The sequence below is a fragment of the Ipomoea nil genome, unplaced genomic scaffold (assembly GCF_001879475.1).
Source record: "Ipomoea nil cultivar Tokyo-kokei standard unplaced genomic scaffold, Asagao_1.1 scaffold0415, whole genome shotgun sequence".
NCBI lineage: Eukaryota > Viridiplantae > Streptophyta > Magnoliopsida > Solanales > Convolvulaceae > Ipomoea > Ipomoea nil.
Window position 1 is genome coordinate 3022765 of NW_017616843.1, and position 21509 is coordinate 3044273.

General features: G+C 31.3%; 1 protein-coding gene across 5 annotated transcripts; it reads left to right on the forward strand.

The window, feature by feature from the left end:
• The first annotated feature begins 1589 nt into the window (after positions 1-1589).
• Positions 1590-12528, forward strand: LOC109172294 (receptor kinase-like protein Xa21). Of its 5 annotated transcripts, none has more exons than XM_019321460.1 (9): positions 1590-2432; positions 4085-4156; positions 4703-4774; positions 5059-5130; positions 8584-10575; positions 10699-11124; positions 11279-11370; positions 11716-11954; positions 12117-12528. In XM_019321460.1, exons 1-6 carry the CDS (start codon positions 2267-2269, stop codon positions 11049-11051), a joined length of 2727 nt encoding a protein of 908 aa, XP_019177005.1. In that variant the 5' UTR covers positions 1590-2266; the 3' UTR covers positions 11052-11124; positions 11279-11370; positions 11716-11954; positions 12117-12528. The 5 variants fall into 5 exon arrangements, with proteins under 5 accessions (XP_019177005.1, XP_019177006.1, XP_019177007.1 ...); XM_019321461.1 differs by having other exon boundaries at positions 11727-11954; XM_019321462.1 differs by having other exon boundaries at positions 11716-11900; positions 12117-12527.
• Positions 12529-21509: the final 8981 nt, after the last annotated feature.

Sequence of the window (21509 nt, forward strand, 5' to 3'; positions counted from 1 at the left end):
TTGAAAAAGATTATTTATGTAAGAACTATATTTATTTTATATCTAATTTCTCATGTTTATATATGTGGAGTAAAATTAATTATAATTGAGGGTTAAATGAATATATACACAAATTATATTAAATATAAAACTTTACCAATAAATTTGAACACAATAAACTTTTTTTCATACTTCATTATGCTTTAATATATATAGAGATAGAGATAGAGATATACCTATAATAATAAAATATAATTTATAAAATAAAAATACACATAATAACTTCAAAAAATATGTATAAATACATCTACCCACACAACTAATGCATTCATACTTGCTAATCTTGTTTCTATCAAATTAAAATATATTCACACTTTGGAGGGGAAAATTTTGTGGCTAGATTCTGCTTTATTAAATACATACATCTACCCACACAACTAATGCATTCATACTTGCTAATCTTGTTTCTATCAAATTAAAATATATTCACACTTTGGAGGGAAAATTTTGTGGCTAGATTCTGCTTTATTAAAGATAAAGATAAAGATAAAGATACTTTATATCATAAATGTAATACTTCATATATATAAAAACTGTAATAGACAATTGAGTGGTGGTCTAGCCTCAGTTGAGTTACCATGATTTACATCCTCCCAAATGCTCTGTCGGATCGGGATGTAGGGGGCCTTAGGGTTGGGGTTCAGCCTTTTGGAAGAAAAACTGTAATAGACAATTTACAAAGAAAGAGTAATACCTAGTAATATATAACATTATATAACATAAATGTAGTACTTTGTAGTACAACTCTAATACACAATTGCATGAAATAAATTAATAACAAAATATAATTACATATATAATCAATACTTTAATTGAAGTCTTGTATATAATACTTTATATCATAAATGTAATAATTTATAGTAAAATTGTACTCGATTTGCAGGTAATAAAGTAATAACATAACAGAATTGAAGATATAATCAATATTTTAAGCCTTATATATAAATATATAATGCTTTATAGCATAAATGTAATACACATTTTAAGGGAATAAAGTAATTAATAACATAACCGAATTGCAAATATTATAAATACTTTAAGCCTTATATATAATATACTTTATAGCATAAATGTAATACTTTATACGAAAACTATTATTTTGTGATTAAATCGACTTGGTTAATTTTTTTCTTACAATTTTAATTAATTTTTTAATCACTGGCCTTTCCTGATCACCTATTACTCTGATCAAAATAAATGGAATAAGTTTATTCTTAAGAATGTTATTTCATTTCTAACATGTTCCTTGAACCAAACATGCCTCAAAACTATTGGGAACTGCTATGGAATTCGGTATTGGTCTTCTTCGTGAGTTACGGAGAAACGTCTCAATGTCTCATCAATCAATTACAATATTGGATTTGAGAAATTTCCCTCCACCAGGCCACTATGCCTATAAAAAGCACTCAGCTAATATGTCATTTTCATCAAAGCTGAAAACTTGCTTACATAATAGATTGTGTCAATCCATGGAGATCACTCGCCATTATTTGTGCTTATCCATCTTCTTCTTGCACTCTCTAATGCTTTGCTTAACCATTATATTAATGCCCATACCAACATTACCACCGACAAACATGCCTTTCTTTCTCTAAAATCAAAAATTTCTTTTGATCCTCATAGAATTTTAGCTGATAATTGGTCTGTTAACAGCATGACTCCGTGTAGTTGGATTGGAGTCACTTGCAACTCTCGTCACAATAGAGTGTCTGCTTTGGATCTTTCCAACATGGGTCTTGTTGGAGAATTAACTCCAGACTTGGGAAACCTTTCTTTTCTTGTTTCACTTGACTTGAGCCAAAATAATTTTCACAATTCCTTTCCTCGAGAGCTTTCTCAACTGCGACGCCTCAAAAGTCTTCAGTGTAGCGTCAATGACTTTAGTGGGAATATTCCATCTTGGTTTGGTCTCTTACCTAACCTTAGATTTTTGTATTTGGGGAATAATAGCATTAGTGGTTTTCTTCCCACGTCCCTTTTTAATCTTTCAAAACTTGAAGTCTTACATTTAGGAATTAATTCTCTTGAAGGGAGTGTTCCAAGAGAAATAGGCAATCTTCCCCAACTATAGTGGTTAAATTTGAGCATTAATCATCTTAGTGGATCTTTTCCTTTGGGCATCTTAAATTTGTCTAAGTTAGAAACTCTATCTCTTTCAGCTAATAGCTTATTCGGTGAACTTCCCCTTTATCTTGGGAATCATCTTCCTAAACTTCAAACATTTAACATGCATACTAACAAATTTAGTGGTCAAATCCCATCAAGTTTATCTGAATGTTCATTGCTTCAAACTATATCTCTATCTGACAATAATTTTAGTGGGCATGTACCAAGAGAATTTAGAAACTTAACAAAGCTTGAGATGTTATATCTTGGTAGCAATCAGTTAACAGGTATGTATATAAACTAGGGAAAATTGTAAAAACTGCCCCTCTATAATATGCCAATTATCAATGTCACCCCTGAATTATGAGTGATACAAATGTTGCCCCTCAATTATTAAAACGGTGCACATATAGCCCCTCCCGTAACGGACATGTGGTTCCCCGTTAGTGTATGACACCGTTAAATCGGAGTAAATATGTAATTTAGTTGTTTTTTCCCTCCCTCGATTCGAAGTACTAGCGATGGACAGCGGTGGGGAACCACATGTCCATTACGGGAGGGGCTATATGTGCACCATTTTGATAATTGAGGGGCAACATTTACACCACTCATAATTCAGGGGTGACATTGATAATTGACGTATTATAGAGGGGTATTTTTTACAATTTTCCCTATAAACTACTTCATATGTAATTTTTTTTTTTTTTGCAGTATTGTGCCGTATACTTATATAAATACATTTCGCTTTGTTTGAGACAATAAGCAGAAAGGTAGAGTGCTATACACATTCTTATTAGTTTATTTTAAGCAACTTAAGTAACTCTTAAACATTTAAACATATCAAATTAAGTAGATACTTATAAATTATATTAATAATTTTTTAACGAAAATGTCACTTTTGGTCTTCGTTATATATTTTTGTGTAATTAATTTAATCACTTAGTTGAACTCTTTAAATTAAAATTGCCATAAAAATTGAAAGGTTAAATCTACACTACAAAGGAATAATTAAATGTCAAATAGGCCACTAAACTTATTGCAAATCATTCCTTGGCTCAATTAAACTTTAACCTTAGAATAATTTAGATCAAGTACGCAACGGAAAATATATTTTTACCCCTTTTTATTTTGTTTGCACTTATTTAATCTTTTATAAATTTAGGTTAAGTTGTTTATGTTTGAAATATAAAGTGCAAAAAGAGAGATTTTTTAAGTGGTTCGGCCAAAACCCAGCATATGTCTACCTTTTTCCTTAAACTCCAAAGAAGATTGCACTAGACACAATTGTACAATGAAGACTAATTGAGAGGTTAAATCCACATTACATATAAACAAGTGTCAAATAGATCACTAAATTTATTGCTTTTGTATAACACATGTTTATTAATTAATACAAAAATTATATTCAGGTGTAATTCCAAATGGGATTCGTGCTTTGCAATATGTACATTATATTTATTTAATTAATAACGAATTGACTTATACCTCTTTATATCTATATATAAATTAAATACTATCAAAATAATGTTACTAGATGATCACTTCCGTTTCTTTCCAAATAACTCAAAGATTATACTTACACAATGGTCACAACTAATGAACTAAAACAACTAACTATTTTACCTTTTTTCTTTTCTTTTCTATATTATACTTTTTATAAATTTGTAATAAACAACATTATTTAATTTAATTAGTTAATACAACTTTACAAACTTACATTAATCTGAATATGTGTCTATATAAATTATTTAAATTGATAAGCATACATTTTTACCCATTTTACATATTTCAATTATTAACGATAACTAATATATAAGTGCAAAATAAATAATTGTAGAGTTATTTATATTCGTGGGAAAGCTTCATAATATATAGATGAATTTATTTCTCTCCTATTTACTAATATTTTGTTTATTGATAATATGTAAATTATTTATAGGTGCTATTCCAAGGGAGATAGGGGCTTTGTCATCCTTGGGCGAACTTGATTTATCTAACAATAGACTTGATGGTACTTTTATATAAAATTTAGATACTACTTATACACTACTAGAAATTATAGAATTTCCGACCACCTGAAGTGATCTTAAATCAAGTTGATATCAGAAAGTGGTCGGAAATAGCAACAAAGGTTTTTTCGAATACCAAAAGTGGTCGGAACAAGGCTTTCGACTTGATTTAAGATCACTTTTAGGTGGTCGGAATTCCATAATTTCCAGTAGTGATAGTTGAGTTTTAATTATTTTAATCGATCTTCTTCTATGAACATTTTAAACTTGTCTAATTAAGTTGAAAATTCTGTCTCTTTTAGTTAAATAACTTAATTGATGAATTTCCTCTTCATTTTGGAAATCATCTCTCTATACTCCAAATTTTAATATATCTAGGAACAAATTTAGTGTTGAAATTTCAACAAATTTGTATAAATATTTATTATTTCAAACGGTACTGTACGTATAAATATTCATATTCGTGGGACAGGTTCATAATATATAGATGAATTGATTTCTCTCCTATTTACTAATATTTTGTTTATTGATATGTAAATCATTTGTAGGTGCTATTCCAAAGGAGATAGGGGCTTTGTCATCCTTGGACTTACTTGATTTAGCTAACAACGTACTTTATGGTACTTTTATAAAAACTTAATTAGATACTACCTAATTAAAATAGTTGAGTTATAATTATTTTAATGGGCCTTCTCCTTTGAATATTTTAAACTTGTGTAAATTGAAAATTCAATCTCTTTTAGTTAATAACTTAATTGGTGAATTTCCTCTTCATTTTGAAAATCATCTCCCTATACTACAAAATTTTAATATACCTAGGAAAAAAATTTAGTGTTGAAATTACGTCAAATTTGTATATAAAAATAAATAATAACCCTAAATGTATTCTCTTTGCTTCTCTCAGGAGGCATACCAAAGGAAATTGGCAACTTAACTGCACTTAAGGGGCTAGATTTTTCAGCCAACAACTTAGGAGGTACGTCCAGTGCTATGTTGCTAAATAATAAATAATAGTGGTAACCACAAAAAGTTCGCAGCTGTAAACTGCAATTTTGCATGCCTTTATTTTTCCAAAATCAAAATTTTCTTCAATCTTTTTTGCTCATAATTGATCAATTAAAAAGATATCTTCTTATAATTGAATTGGAATCATTCATGACTACCTTCATGATACTTGGATTGCACTATACAAATATCGATTAGGTAAATGTACCTATCTCTTTTCGCTAATATCTTATTTGGTAAACTTCCCCTTAATTTTGGGAATCATTTTCCTAAACTCCAAATATTTAATATGCTGTTGAACAAATTTAGGGTGAAATCCCATCAAGTTTATCTTCAGGAGAAGAAATCTTGGGAATCATTGGCTAGGGGATTAATTAATGGAACAAGAATTTTGACTTAAAAAGAATTACTGAATAACTTAGAGATTATATTTACACTATGGTCACAATTAATGAACTAAAATTGTTATTTTTACCTTTTATTTTATTTTATTTATTTATTTTTTAAATAGCACAAAGAATCTAAGCCCCCACCACCAGGGTTCAAACCTTTGACCATCCACTTAGATGGATAATTCAGATGTCATCACACTACATGATAGTTGGCTATTTTGTACGTTTTATAAATTTGCAATAAATAACATTATTTAATTAGTTAATACTGTTTTCCAGACTTACATTAATATGAAGATGTGTCTATATAAGTTAAATTCATGAGCATATTATATTACTAATTTTACATTTCTCTGTTAAGAGCAGTACCTAATAATATATGTGTAAAAATAATAATGGTAGTGTTATTAACTATATTGGTTCATCATATATATGTGCCTTGTCAAAGTTTGCGTGTTCTTAGGGGGTGTATTCAATCATGACTTTTGTAGAGTTTTAAAGACTTTTAAAATGATAGATTTTAATAAACTTTGATTGATTTTCATAGAGTCGTTCAAAACTTTTTAAAACTTTATAAGACTCTATAAAAGTCTATATAAAAAACATTCATAGACTTTTATCAACTTTTTATTTTAAAAAGTCTGCAAAAGTCATTGAAATTCTAAATTGAATACATCCTTACAAACTTTCAATGATTTTGATTCTTATCATTTATATAATTTTCTTACAAAATATTTATAATATATCATAAAATTTTCTTATTATATAGTTCTTCACCCACATCAACATTATTATTTATCTCCATAGTATGTAGGTTGAGACTTATATGCTAATTACTTATATATATTATTAATAAACATAAAAAAAAAAATTCATTAGAAATTCATAACAATATTGAATAATAAAATTTATAATAAAAGAATTGATCAAATAAAATATTTAAAAATATAATTACAAGTTGTATAAAATTAAAAAAAAAAATTAATATATCTCTATATATAATATAGCAGAATCAATGTGAAAATTTTTTCCCTCCATTTGATACATTTGAGAGTTATGGAATATCAAGGGTTTAGGAACTTCATAATCATCATAAATCTTTATATATATATATATATATATATATATATATATATATATATATATATATATATATATATATATATATATATGTGTGTGTGTGTGTGTGTGTGTGTGTGTGTGTGTGTGTGTGTGTGTGTGTGTGTATGTGTGTGAAAGAGATTGTTGAGTTTATACAACACAAAGATGCAAGATAAAAAATGTGTACAAATTTATAAATTCATGTAATCATGAATTAATTTTTGCCTACGAGTATTATATATCAATTTTGATTTTATATATATATATATATATATACACACTAACTTTTTAATAGTTTGTAATTTTGATTAGTTTTGTAATAATTTATTTACAAACAAAGTTAGGCAAAGTAAAATTAAGTAGGGAAAAGAGTTTCTCGCCTAAGTGTGAATGCATATTAATAGATTTGTAAGATCATTATTTTTCTTGTGTGTAAACCACGAGGTGATCTGTGTCTTTCTCTACCCGTTTAACTTTGTGAGATCATTATTTCAAATCACATTAGCAATATGAATGCATTTTTGTCATATATTGTCTTAACATTTAAATATTATAATGTATAACTATACTTACATTTTTAATAAAATTAATTCTGCTTTGTATCATAACATTACAACAATACTTATAAATTTTTGTCCGTGCATTGCAAGGGGTAAATACTAGTATATATATATATATATATATATATATATATATATATATATATACACTGATATATTGCTAGGCATCACACAAAGAACTATTATTTGCAATACGGCCCATTACTGTTTGCAACCCCAAATTATTGTTGCGAACAGTAGTTCGCTATTCGTAGTAACTTTTTAAAAATAGGAAAAATATATATTACGAATATAAACATAAAAATAATAAAAATCAAAATATATAAGTATTTATATGAATATTACGAAACATATACTAAAATTTGATGATGAAAAATTTGCTTTGTTCATGTATTTAGGGAGAATTAGAGAAAGTTAGGGATAAAAAATTCATTGAAAACATAAAAATCAATATAAACAAGCAATAATGAAGTAAAAATAATATTATTTCGAATTTTTAGAGGAAGATTGTAAAGTTTAGGAGAGAGAAAAAAAAATTGGTAGAGTTTTAGGTATGAGGAAAATATGGGATAATGAAGAAAAAATTAATTTTATTAAATTTAGATAGGTTTATAAAGTTTAAATAGGGAGAAAAATAGAGTTTAAGTATAGAGAGAAAACATTCAAAGTTGTTAGAAAGAAAATTTTGAAATCTTGGGGTTGATGGTTGGATTTCAACTATTTATATTTGAGAAGGAAAAGTCTACAAAAGTCTTAAAATTAAAAAGTCTACAAAAGTTCATAACTTTTTGAATACCACATGACTTTTAAAGACTCTATAAAAGTCTTAATTGAATACCGCCTGACTTTTAAAGACTATCTAAAAGTTTGAATTGAATACCCCCAAACTTTTAAAGTTCATAAAAATCTTTAAAACTCTATGAAAGTCATGATTGAATACACCCCCTTAATTTATATGTCAACCGTCCCTCGTACGTAACGTACCTCATTGTTAAGTCAAGACAATAAAAAACAATTTGATTCCTAATTTGTCCTCACTATAAAACATTGTTTTTTCTTCCCTCAAGACCTTTTTTTTTTTTTTTTTGCAACGGGGGATTCTGAAACCTGAACCAAATGACATGTTTACTAACTAAAAAATTTCTCCAACTTTATTGGAGAATTGAAGAACACAGAGAACAGAAAACATGTTTACTAGCATAGTTTTCATTTTGAAAACAAGAAACAATTTTCCAGAAAACTAGAAAACTATTAAAATAATTCTAAATGAAAATCAGAATATCTATCATCTATTTGGATATATGTCACTATAATCATATTCTCACAATTATCTGCTTGCATATTTATTCAATTTGGCTTGCTGGCTCGCAGGTGTAATACCAAAAGAGTTGGGAAAACTTCATATGTTGGAGGAAGTATTTTTAGGTTTAGCTAACTTAAGTGGGTCCATACCCAAGGAAGTCTTCAACATTTCTTCTTTAAAAATAATTTCATTTGCGTTCAATAACCTTGTGGGTGCACTTCCTTCAAGCATGGGGCATGTTCTATTGAACTTAGAGCAACTATATCTTCATGAAAATAGGCTCTTTGGAGTGATACCAGATTCTATCTCAAATTGTTCAAAACTTACTCTTTTAGTTCTTGCCTCAAACCATTTTAGCGGCACATTACCTACATCTCTTGGTAATCTAAGGCTCCTAAAGAGACTACGTGTAAATGAAAACATGCTCACAAACAATGCTGAATCTCTAGAGTTAAGTATTATCAACTCTTTTGTAAATTGCATTTACTTGGAGGAGGTATACTTAGATGATAACCCTCTAGATGCTATCCTTCCGTCATCAATTGGGAATCTTTCTTCTTCCCTTCAAGTTTTGTCTATGCCGAGTTGTGGGTTAAAGCAAATCATACCAAAGCAACTAGGAAAGTTAAGCAACTTGATTATCTTGGCTCTGGGTAGCAATGACTTGGTCGGGTTTATTCCACCAATGCTAGGTAGGGCTAGTAAGCTCCAAGGATTGGATCTCAGTAATAACAAATTGATTGGTTCCATTCCTGATAGCCTTTGTGATCTTCACTATCTATATGGATTATTCTTGAGCACCAATCAGTTGTCTGGCAGTTTGTTAAAATGCTTTGGAAATAGCACTTCCCTCAAAAAAATATATCTAGATTCAAACCGTTTGACTTCTAAAATACCTTTAAGTTTGTGGTATCTCAAAGACTTGCTAGTGCTTGATTTGAGTTCAAACTTCTTAGATGGATATATACCCAATGATGTTGAAGGTTTGAAGGCACTTTCACTTCTAGACATTTCCCACAATCAAATCTCAGGAAATATCCCTGTCACTATTGGACAATTGCATAATTTGATTTCTCTTTCTCTTGAACGGAATAAACTAGAAGGATCTATTCCAAAGCAAATAAGTCAAATTGTTTCCTTGGAATTCTTAGATTTGTCTCTAAACAAACTCTTTGGTTCGATTCCGGTATCATTGGAAAGACTTGCATACCTCAAACACTTCAATGTCTCATTCAATGAATTGAGTGGTGAAATTCCATCAGCTGGTTGTTTCAAAAACTTCTCAAGTACATCATTCATGTTCAACAAGGAGTTATGTGGAAATCCTAAGTTTCACGTACCACCGTGCCATTCTACCCACCATTCAAGGATTAAAAGAAGACTTCTTATTGCTCTTGCATCTCTTGGAGCTTCATTGATAATTACTTTTGTAATTATTGCATTTCTCCTTGCAAAGCGACAAAGGAAATTTCAAGTACCAAGTATGACGGATATTGGCTTTCCATGGGATAAATTAAGGATTTCTTATGATGAGCTTTCAAGGGCTACTTCTTGCTTTAGCAAAAACAATCTCATTAGTTCAGGGAGTTTTGGCTCTGTGTATAAAGGGACTTTGGATGACGGGACGCTTATAGCAGTGAAGGTATTTAATCAATCAGATGATGCACTTGAGAGTTTTAATGTTGAGGTTGAAGTGCTAAAGAATTTGCGCCATCGAAATCTCACTAAGGTCATTACTGGATGTTTTGCCGTTGACTTTAAGGCCTTGGTCCTTGAGTACATGCCAAATGGAAGCCTTCACCAGTGGCTACATTCACAAAGAAACTTCTTGGATATGACTCAGAGGTTGAATATAATGATTGATGTTGCATGTGGCTTGGACTATCTTCATAATGGTTACGCAATGCCGGTGGTTCATTGTGATTTAAAGCCTGCAAATGTGTTATTAGATGAAGAAATGGTAGCCCATGTATGTGATTTTAGTGTGACAAAGTTGTTAACTAAGGAGGAGAGCTTCAAGCATACCGAAACTCTAGCAACACTAGGCTATATGGCACCAGGTAAATGCGATTTTAATCTTTCATTCAATTTATTCCTAAAATATTTTAAAATAATCATGGACTAGTCGTCCATTTTCCATTCCAAATCTTATGATGGATTGATGGTAGTTTTCATAATCGCAGAGTATGGATCCACAGGAATGATATCAACACAATGTGACATTTATAGTTTTGGAATTGTGCTAATGGAAACATTTTCAGCAAGAAGGCCCACAGATGAAACATTTGGTGAAGATATGAGCTTGAAAAGTTGGATAAGTGATTCTATGCCTCACGATGTACTTCAAGTTGTAGATCCCAACTTACTAAGGGCAGATGATGAAGACTTCAATGTGAAATTGCAGTCTATATCGTCCATATTAGAATTGGCATTGCATTGTGCAGATGAATCCCCTCAAAAGCGTTTAAATGCAGAAGATGTTGTAGTAAGACTGAATAAAATCAAACTTCAACTTCTAAGAAGTGTTGGGAGCTGATAAAATTGGAAGGAAACAGCTGAAAAGCTTACCTTGATGCAGTTGTCACCGTTCCAAGTAAAATTGAGTAATGGTATGGTTGAGATTTTAATTTAATGTGATTACTGAAATTGGCACGCTCCCTCTCCTTTGAATTTGGTTGCAGCATACTTCAATGATGAGGCAATTATAAGTTTATCAGTTGAGATATCATTAAATCATGTAGGGCAATTTTGTGCATTGTTCAGGTCTTTGAAGGTGAAAGCTAAGGAGTCTCACAAAGGACAACAGGTTGCTTGCTTGGAAAATTTGATCTAACTGGAATAGCTCCAGCTCCTAGGTAAGGATATTATTTTGAGGTAGAATGCTAAGTGAAAGAATTATTTTGACACAAGATAGGAGTTGAAGAAAAAACATTTAATTCGTAAAATTAAAAGCTTTGGGAAATGGTCTTACACTAAGTAGGGGGCATCATTGGGTAATGGTCTTATACTAGATGAGGAAGACATTTTATCTTGAGGGTTTAGGTGTAATGAGTTCACATTGAGTAACTTATCTTGAGAGTTGGGTAATGGTCTTAAACTGAGTAACTTAACTTTTCTGTTGTTTCATCATAAATGACATCTACTCCTGTACTTGATCTTGTTCCCTGGTCTACCATGATGTTTCACATGTACACTACTAGTCTATTTATAGGCTGTGGGCTACAACTCTATTGAGGCTGAAGATTGGGAAGCCGCTACCGTACCAGTGGAAAGAGATGAGTAAACTTGAGTCATTACTTGTTGACTAGAACCGGAAAATGGAGCATGAGCTCGATCACACAGTTGAAGGGATGAATGAAGAGCTGCCACATTTAATACCTATCAAGTAGTAGTTCCTTTGAACTCGATCTGTATATTTGTTGGTTGATGTGAATATTAGGTCGGTTGACAAATTACCAACACATATTGCTATCAACTACATACTCCATCATAAACTACAGATTTTCATTTATAAATGTCAGATTCTGTAGTTGTAGTACTAAAAAAGTAAAAAATCTACGAATTGTGTTGTTATATAATTGACTCTTTCCGCTGCCTGCAGGTGTTCAGATCAAACTTTGAGAAAGGGTCTCTTTAATTTGCTGGAATCAGCTGATCTGAAGCCAAGATTGATGAACTGACTGTTAAAGTTGGTGAACAGCAACAGCAAAGAAATCCAAAAGCCACTGAGCTGGAACAAAGGAACACCTGAGATTGAAGTTACATTTGTGGTGGATGCTAACGTGCATCCTGAACGTTAAAGCCGAAGACAAGGCCTCTGGGTGATCTGAGAAGATTACCATCACTAATGATAAAGGCCTGTTGAGCCAGGAAGAAATTGAGCGGATGGTGAGGGAGGCTGAAGAGTTTGGTGAGGATGACAAGAAGGTAAAAGAAAGAATTGATGCCCGGTTCGGAACAGCTTGGAGATGTATGTCCACAACATGAAAAACCAGATCAATAATAAGCTAATGTTGACATGTTTAACATCTAACTCCAAAGTCGATCTCCTCCTTTAATTTGCACTTATTCTTTCAGAAATTAACCAAATGTTAGATTATTTTTGCAATGCAGTCATTTCTTTTGTTAAACAAACAACTATTTCGAAAACTTTGCACGGGGATTTGAATTAATTTCTTTTGTTGTATTCAGCCCTTTCCATTAGTAGCAATAGCTTAGCTTCTGATGATTTTCAACTTCTTGCCTTTCAGTCCTGCCTAAGAACGAAAGTATTGAGGGGTTGTGCTATTCATGGTCAGGACAAAAATACTATGAAAACATGCATGAGAGAGATCAAAGGTTTTGAAGCAGTGGAGGTTCATAACATTTTTAAGGAATATAATAAGATCATTCACTCATGAGATAGGCTTGGAATCTTGGAGGATCCCTCGATGGATACCTGTGCTATGGTTTGGGACGACAAGTGTGGGGTGAATTACCCAGGTAGAATCCCCATAAATGGGGATAGAGCAATCACATTATTAAGTACATGTTTTTAGGGTATTCCTCTTTATTGATTAAAAAAAAAAGAAAAGAAAAAGAAAATAGAAAATGGAAAATAGAAGCATAGTTTTCTAACGCAAATTATGCCATACAATTGTGTGCACACTGTTACAAAACGACGTCGTTTTGATTAAAAATGATGTTGTCCGGCTTTAAAATAAAAAAATTTCATTGTCGATTGCCGTTAACGGCGTTATGTTGTGCATAATTTGAACTATATATCCAGAATTAATGAACTAAATATCCAGAATTAGTGAACTATATATACACAACGGTTACTAGTACTCTGTGTTGGCTTATGGCAGTTCGCTGCGTCTGTGTATTCAGAATGAATAAACTATATATTCAGAATTAATGAACTATATATTCAGAATTAATGAACTATAAATTTAGAATTAGTGAACTATATATCTAGAATTAAAGAACTATATACATGGGCGGACCCAATGTGGGAACAGTGGGGGCAGCTGCCCCCACTCACCCCCACCCCACCCCACCCCACCCCTTTATATATATGTACTAGTTTTTTACGCGCATTGCGCGATTAAGATAATGCCCAATGTTTTTTTTTTTTTTTAAATAAGTAGTTTAAAGTATATCAAGGCAAGATTATATTGGAATTGTTCATGCATAGATAATTGAATGTTAAATTTATGTATTTAAATAGTCAATTCTAAGTTTACAAAAGCAAGATAATATAGTCAAGATTGATTATAATTGTCAATAAAATAATTCTATATATATGGTTGAAACCAAATACGGGGGACATAAGAGAGAACAAATAAAAATTAGGACATAAAATATTAAATAAATACTAATATTGAAGAGCTAACTGCGGATTGCCAAACAAGGACATTGCGAGATAGTTTTTCACTTCAATTTGTTGTGTGATTTGAATACTCTTTTTATCAATAAATCCCAAGTAGTTAATATGATTCGCTTATATATATATATATATATATATATATATATATATATATATATATATATATATATATATATATATATATATATTTATTTATTTATTTATATATATTTTAAACAATTATTATTATTATTATTATTATTATTATTATTATTATTATTATTATTATTATTAAATATATGTATACTCTTATATCATTTTACATGTTAATCTAAACAACTAATTTTTTCAAATATCTTTTTACCAACCGTTGATATAATTCGCTGGTCAAATTCGCTAATATAATCCGCTAACGCTAACCGCTAACTGCTGATTGTCAAACAAGGACATTGCAAGGTAGTTCTCACTTCAATTTGTTGTGTGATTTGAATACTCTCTTTGTCAACAAATCCCTCACGTAGTTAATATGATTGACTTTATTAATTATATTTTTTTAAATTTTTTCATGGTATTAATAAAATACTTGGTAAATAAATATATAGCATTATTTTGTATTATAACTTTGATATTTAATTAAAAAATAGTGCACAAAAAAGATAACAGATAATGTAGTGAATATAATCAATTGATGAATTTGAATGTAAACAATTTTTACATTGGAGAAATATAAAGACAATATAACTAATAAAATTATTTATCTTAATTAATTTATTGATAATGAATAATTTTTTTTTAATAAAGACATTGTAGGGACAATGTAGCGAATATAATCAATTGATGAATTTGAATGTAAAGAATTTTTATATTGGAGAAAAATAAATACAATATAACTAATGAAATTATTTCTCTTATTTAATTTATTGATAATGAATAATTTTTTTTGAATAAAGACATTGTAGACACATCATTCTAAATTAAAGAAATGCATATGTATTATTTTTTGTTGTAGCTACTAAATTATTATTTAATTTAATAAGAATAAAATAGAGTACTAATTATGCCAATTTTGGTTGGGATGAGGTTCGAACCTAAAACTTTTTTTTTATTGAAATCAATGAGTAAGTTAACGGTGAACTAATAGAAATTAATGGAAAAGATAATATTTAACAGAAAAGTTAAAGGACAATCATATTCATTAAGGATAAATTAGGAAATCTTAAGGAAAAATTAAAATCTGACCAATCTAAGCCATTCATTTGATTACAAAATTTAACCGTCATTTTTTCTATCCATTATAGGCTTAACTCTCTTGGGCTCTTATTAGTATACACTAGTTTTTTACGCGCATTGCGCGATTGGGATAATGCCCAATGTTTTTTTTTTTTAATAAGTACTTTAAAGTATATTAAGGCAAGATTATATTGAAATTGTTCATGCATAGATAATTGAAGGTTGAATTTGCGTATTTAAATAGGTAATTCTTCTCCCAAAGGTTGAGTCCCCTACCTCAAGGGCCCCCCACACTCTGACCCGACAGAGCATTGTAGGAAGTTGTAAATCACGGTGACTCAATGGTTCAGCAAACAGGACCAAATGTCTGTGCGAACAAGGAATCTGCCCACTTTGGACATAATTCCCGCACTGCCGCCGCTGAGGTTCAAACCTTGGTCTCTTCTCCCAAATACTGCCCACTAAACCATTGAGCTAAGCCCGTGCGGGTTAAATAGGTAATTCTAAGTTTACAAATGCAAGATAATATAGTCAAGATTGATTATAATTGTCAATAAAATAATTGTATAGGTATGGTTGAAACCAAATACGGGACATAAGGGAGAACAAATAAAAATTAGGGCATAAAATATTAAATATATACTAATATTGTTTGAGGAGATTTCGACATTAGGATTTGTGGTTAAGTTCTATTAAGACTTTAATATTATAATTAGATTAATGGTGTAATTATAATTCTATATTAGACGTTAATATTATAATTAGACTAACGGTATTTAACGAAAAAGTTAAATGGATAATCATATAATTAAGGATAAATTAGAAAATTTTTAAAAAAAAATTAAAACCTGAACAATTTGAACCATTCATTTGATTTAATATTTTGGCGGTCATTTTTTCTACCCAATGTTAATAATTAAATTTTTTCATGGTATTAATAAAATACTTGGTAAATAAATATATAGCATTATTTTGTATTATAACTTTGATATTTATTTAGAAAAATAGTGCAAAAAAAAGATAATAGACAATGTAGTGAATATAATCAATTGATGAATTTGAATGTAAAAATTTTTACATTTGAGAAAAATAAAGACAATATAACTAAAGAAAATATTTCTCTTAATTAATTTATTGATAATGAGTAATTTTTTTTTCACTGAATTAAGACATTGTAAGGACAATGTAGCGATTATAATCAATTAATAAATTTGAATATAAAGAATTTTTATATTGTAGAAAAATAAAGACAATATAACTAATAATACAATTATTTCTCTTATTTAATTTATTGATAATGAATAATTTTTTTTTTGAATAAAGGCATTGTGGACACATAATTCTAAATTAAAGAAATGCATATCTATAATTTTTTGTTGTAGCTATTAAATTATTATTTATATAATTTAATAAGAGTAAAATAGAGTACTAATTATGCCAACTTTAATTTGATTGGGATGAGATTCGAACCTAAGACCTTTTTTTTTTTAATTGAAATCAATGAGTAAGTTAACGGTGAACTAACGGCAATTCTTAAAATTTTAACGGAATTAGTAACGGTGTGTGGGTATTTTAGAAAACTTTAGTGTAAAATTTAAATCTTATCAATCTTTTAATCAATCTGAGTCATTCATTTGATTAAAATCTGTGACTGCCATTTTTTCTACCCATTATAGGCCTAACTCTCTTGGGCTCTTATTAGTATAGTAGATATATATATATATATATATATATATATATATATATATATATATATATATATAAAACACGAAATATTATATAAAATTTATGTTTATGGTTGAAAATATATACTAATAGTTTGAGTGGCTTAGTTGGTTAAATTTCAAATTTTATGTTATAAAAGGCTTATGTCATGGGTTCAAATCTCATTAGCAACACTTTTAATTATCTTCTCTCTTTCATTTCTTTACAAGATAAATTAAATATTTTGAGTCTATTCATTTAATTAACAAATTAAATGCTTTTAGTCTAGTTTTTATAAATCATTTAATTAATGTAGTATACAAATTTATAATATACTTTATTGTATTCGAATTAATTTAGAAAAATCGATCTAACTAAAAGAAATTAAAATTTAAAAGTATTTATAAATATATTGTTATTCAAATTATTTTATTTAATTGATTATGTTTCATATTTTCTCATAAATATATTGTAATTTATAATGTAATTTGTATTTTAACCTTATTATGGTTGTTTGATATTTTGTCATTGACATTTCTAACGTCATTTAATATTCGCCCCACTCAGATGATTTTTTGGATCCGCCACTGACTATATATCCATACTTAATGAACTATATATCCAGAATTAATGAACTATATATCCAGAATTAGTGAACTATATATCCACATATAGAATTAATGAACTACATATCTGCATCCAGAATTAATGAACTATATATCCAGAATTAGTGAACTATATATCCAAAATTAGTGAAGTATATATCTACACCGGTTAAGCGGTTATTGGTACTGTGTATTCAGCATGAATGAACTATATATTCATATTGGTGGAGTTAAAAATAAATAAATAAATAAAAAAATAAATAACTAATTGGTGGAGTTAAACTACTCCTTATCCCAAAAGACTTGAATCCCCAATGCTAAGGGCCCCCCACACTCGAGTTAAATTACTCCACCAAAGTGAAACGACGTCACTTGCAATCGTGTGCACTATAACGATTGATTTTCTAACACCTAACATCATATTTTCAAACAAAGTAACAATCTAACATCATATTTTTTATTTTCTTACAACCTATATAAATCGATAACCTTCCTATGAAGATTTTGCCATGTTGGATATTAAGCTTATACAACATTTATTGACCCATTTAAAATTCTGAGCCCATCAACAATCAAATTCCTCTTCAACTGATTGGGACCAGGCAAATTATTGTCTGGACCATGGTCCATACAATGTTATGTGAATCATAACAAAAAGTATATTTTTAATATATTAAATGTAAATTATTTTTGTACTGAATATACATTATACAATATAATGTACACTTAGAACAAAAATAATGTACTATCACCTAAATACAATTTACATTATTTTTGTATTGAATGTATATTATTTTTATATTGAATGTACATTATTTTACATAGTTGAAATATGGTCCATACAACTTGTGTGGACCAATAATGATTGTTGATTCAAAAATATAAGTGAATGGAACTCTAGCAGCATACGAATCCCACCACCACACAAGCTCAATCACACTCATCACACTCTTAATAGAACTGTGGAGTTTCAATTCAATTCTAATTGTGATACCATCTTATAATACATTATAAATAGGACCAAAACCCCTACACTTCATACCCACCGAAACAGAAGACCAAAGAAGAACAACTCGCAATCTACTTCTCAATCAGGTAAAATTCTCACCTTTGTATCTTCCTCTTCCCCATGTACGTTTTTATCTGCAGGAATGACAATACATACAGCTGCACCATAAAAACGAGAGGGAAACTGGGATCAACATAAACGTACGAAGCGATCCGGGAGTGCTGGATTTTGTCAATCGCCGCCATTAACTGCCTCAAGGAATGTTGCCAACCTCATGGAAGAACCACCAGTGTGCGAAACCAATGTGTTACCGCCGGAGTGTGGGTTTCCATCGGTAGTGCAAAAATCTAAGAGGGGCGACGGGAAATCTGCCAAGCAAGTTAGAACAACCACCGGGGCGTGGGTTTCTACTTGCAGTGCTCGAATCCCGGAGCTGCTAGAGTTCTTCGCTGGAGGCCGCTGCTCAACCGCCCACGCCGCTGCCTTGTCAATTGCAGACTGCCACCTGGTGTTGGTCAGCCATCGCTGGAGACCGCCCGCTGCTGGAGCTCTTCGCCGGAGTTGCTTACCGTCTGTTGGAGTCTATTTTCGTCACTGTTGGACTGCATCGCAGAGGCTCTGTTTCTCTACTGTTGCCGTTGCAGGAGGTGTATTGGAGTCCGCTGCTGTCTCTCTGTATACTACGATGATGATGACACGCACAGAGCCGCAAAAGCTTTTCTCCATGCCTTTTCGTTTTTTTTTCTCTCTTTCTGCTTTCTAGTTTTTTTTTTAGTCTTTTAATTCATTTCCTTGTTTTCTGCTTTTGCTTTTTCTTTGTTTCTTTTTGTTTTCTTCCTTGTTTTGTTGCTTTCGTTTCGTCCTTTGTTTGCTTTTCAATATTCTAATAATAATAATAATAATAATAGTATATGTTTTTTTTTGCAGACTTCTTCAAATTCGGTATAACTTTACAGTTTAAAATGGTGCACTTTCAAGATCAACGACTTGACGAGCAAAAGAACTTGGTGATATCAAGCAACAGGAGTAACTATAACAGGGCGTTTGGCAACAGGAGTAACTATAACAGGGCGTTTGGCAACAGGAGTAACTATAACAGGGCGTTTGGCAACAGGAGTAACTATAACAGGGCGTTTGGCAACAGGAGTAACTATAACAGGGCGTTTGGCAACAGGAGTAACTATAACAGGGCGTTTGGCAACAGGAGTAACTATAACAGGGCGTTTGGTTGGAGGGATTTTAAATTCCCTTCCCACTTAATTCCCACCTAATTCCAAAGGTCATTAAATTCCTGTAGTTTGGTTGGAGGGAATTGCAATTCCCCCATTTTCATGGAATTAAAATCCCATGTCCCCCCTGGTATTTTAATTCCTGGGGAAAAAAGATAGTGATGAGTCAACATTACCCCTTCCTTTTTTAACTTAAAATTAATGTCTAACAACAATAATGGACATTTTTGACTATATACTACTTATTCTCTTTCAATTCCCATGTATACCAAACATTGGAATTGAAATTCCTAGTAATTCTATTCCTGTCAACCAAACACTGGAATTTAAATTCTCACTTTATTCCCAGTAATTCAACTCCCATGGAATTACAATTCCTTTCCCACATAATTCCCCCCTAAGTAAGCGAAGTTTCTATGGTGTTCTACCTTTGCGTAGTCTCGGTCCACAGTGGAAGGCTCCGCACCGCGAACACAGTGGTCTCTGACCAGGACCAGGACCAGGGCCTAATTCTAACTTGGATCTTGACATGTCGGTGGTTTTTAACCGTAGGCATTTTGCCAGGAAGTTGGTGGGCCCTCCCCTACGAAACCAAAAAAATCGGGCCGAACTTCTAACCCGCCCGCTTCCATAGAAAAATATCGTGGCAACGTAGACCTAAGTGGTACAATTCCTTTCCCACATAATTCCCCCCTCTAACCAAACGCCCTGTAAAGTCATGTTGGCGGTTAACCCACCCATAGTACCACTTGACCAGCCAAAGCTCGTGGTATCGTATCATGAACGCAATTGGACTCTGGAGTATGATCGTCCGACATCCGAGGTGTGGACCTTGCTACCATGAATGCGGCACAAACCATCCAAAGACACACTTCCCACGCTGGGGAATTGCATACTCAACGCTGAATTCTCGTGGTCAGGACCAAGACATAGACACACTTCCCATGATGGATTGATCCAAAGATGACACCACCTATGTTCAAGCATCATGATGGATTGATCCATCGTGTTTTCCTGCACCAGAAGCTGATCCATCGTGATGCTTGAACATAGGTAGTGTCATCTTCTTGTTGATTTAAACGGTAAAACGTCTCGAATAAGCACATGCAACACTTGTTTGAATTCTTGGTCAGGTCCAAGGCACTTGGGATGCGTTCGTCATAAATGTCGTTGGATAATGGTAGTCCCCCAAGTATGTGCAAATCCCGAGATGATATGCTCAACTCACAGGACGAGGTAATCAGTGTGTTAGTTCGCGGGTACCATGCTTCACAAAAGGCTTGAACGATGCTAGTATTACGGTCATATGTGAACAATGATGCTTACACAACATCATATATCAGGTTGTCCTTTAAGGTCTTGCTGAAGAAGTAAGTGTGTCTTTAGCCCACTCCCAGTATCCTTTCAGATAAGCGAACTCACTATCGAAGTTTATGTCTTGGCCTCGGCGACAAGACTTCAGCGTTGAGTATGTGATTCCCCAGCGTGGGAAGTGTGTCTTTGGATGGTTTGTGCCACATTCCTGGCAGCAAGGTCCACACCTTGGATGGCGGACGATCATACTCCGGAGTCCAGTTGCGTTCATGATATGACACCACGAGCTTTGTCTGGTCACGTGGTACTATGGGTGGGTTAACCGCTAACATGACTTTATGGTCGCTCCTATTGCTTGATATCACCAGGTTCTTTTGCTCGTCAAGTCGTTGATCTTGAAAGTGCACCATTTTGAACTGTGCTAAAGTTATACCGAATTTGAAGAAGTCACTACAAAAAAAAAAAAAAAAAAAAAAAAAAAAAAAAAAAAACATATACTAATGGCGATAATAATTAATACCTCTATTGTTATTATTATTATTAGAGTTAATACCAT

What these genes read in the sequence shown, in the direction of transcription:
- LOC109172294 (XM_019321460.1), top strand. Translation starts at nt 2,267, where the DNA reads ATGCATACTAACAAATTTAGTGGTCAAATCCCATCAAGTTTATCTGAA. An exon ending in TTCAGCCAACAACTTAGGAG is followed by an intron (nt 5,131 to 8,583) that starts GTACGTCCAGTG and finishes GCTGGCTCGCAG; the next exon opens with GTGTAATACCAAAAGAGTTG. An exon ending in ACTAGGCTATATGGCACCAG is followed by an intron (nt 10,576 to 10,698) that starts GTAAATGCGATT and finishes TCATAATCGCAG; the next exon opens with AGTATGGATCCACAGGAATG.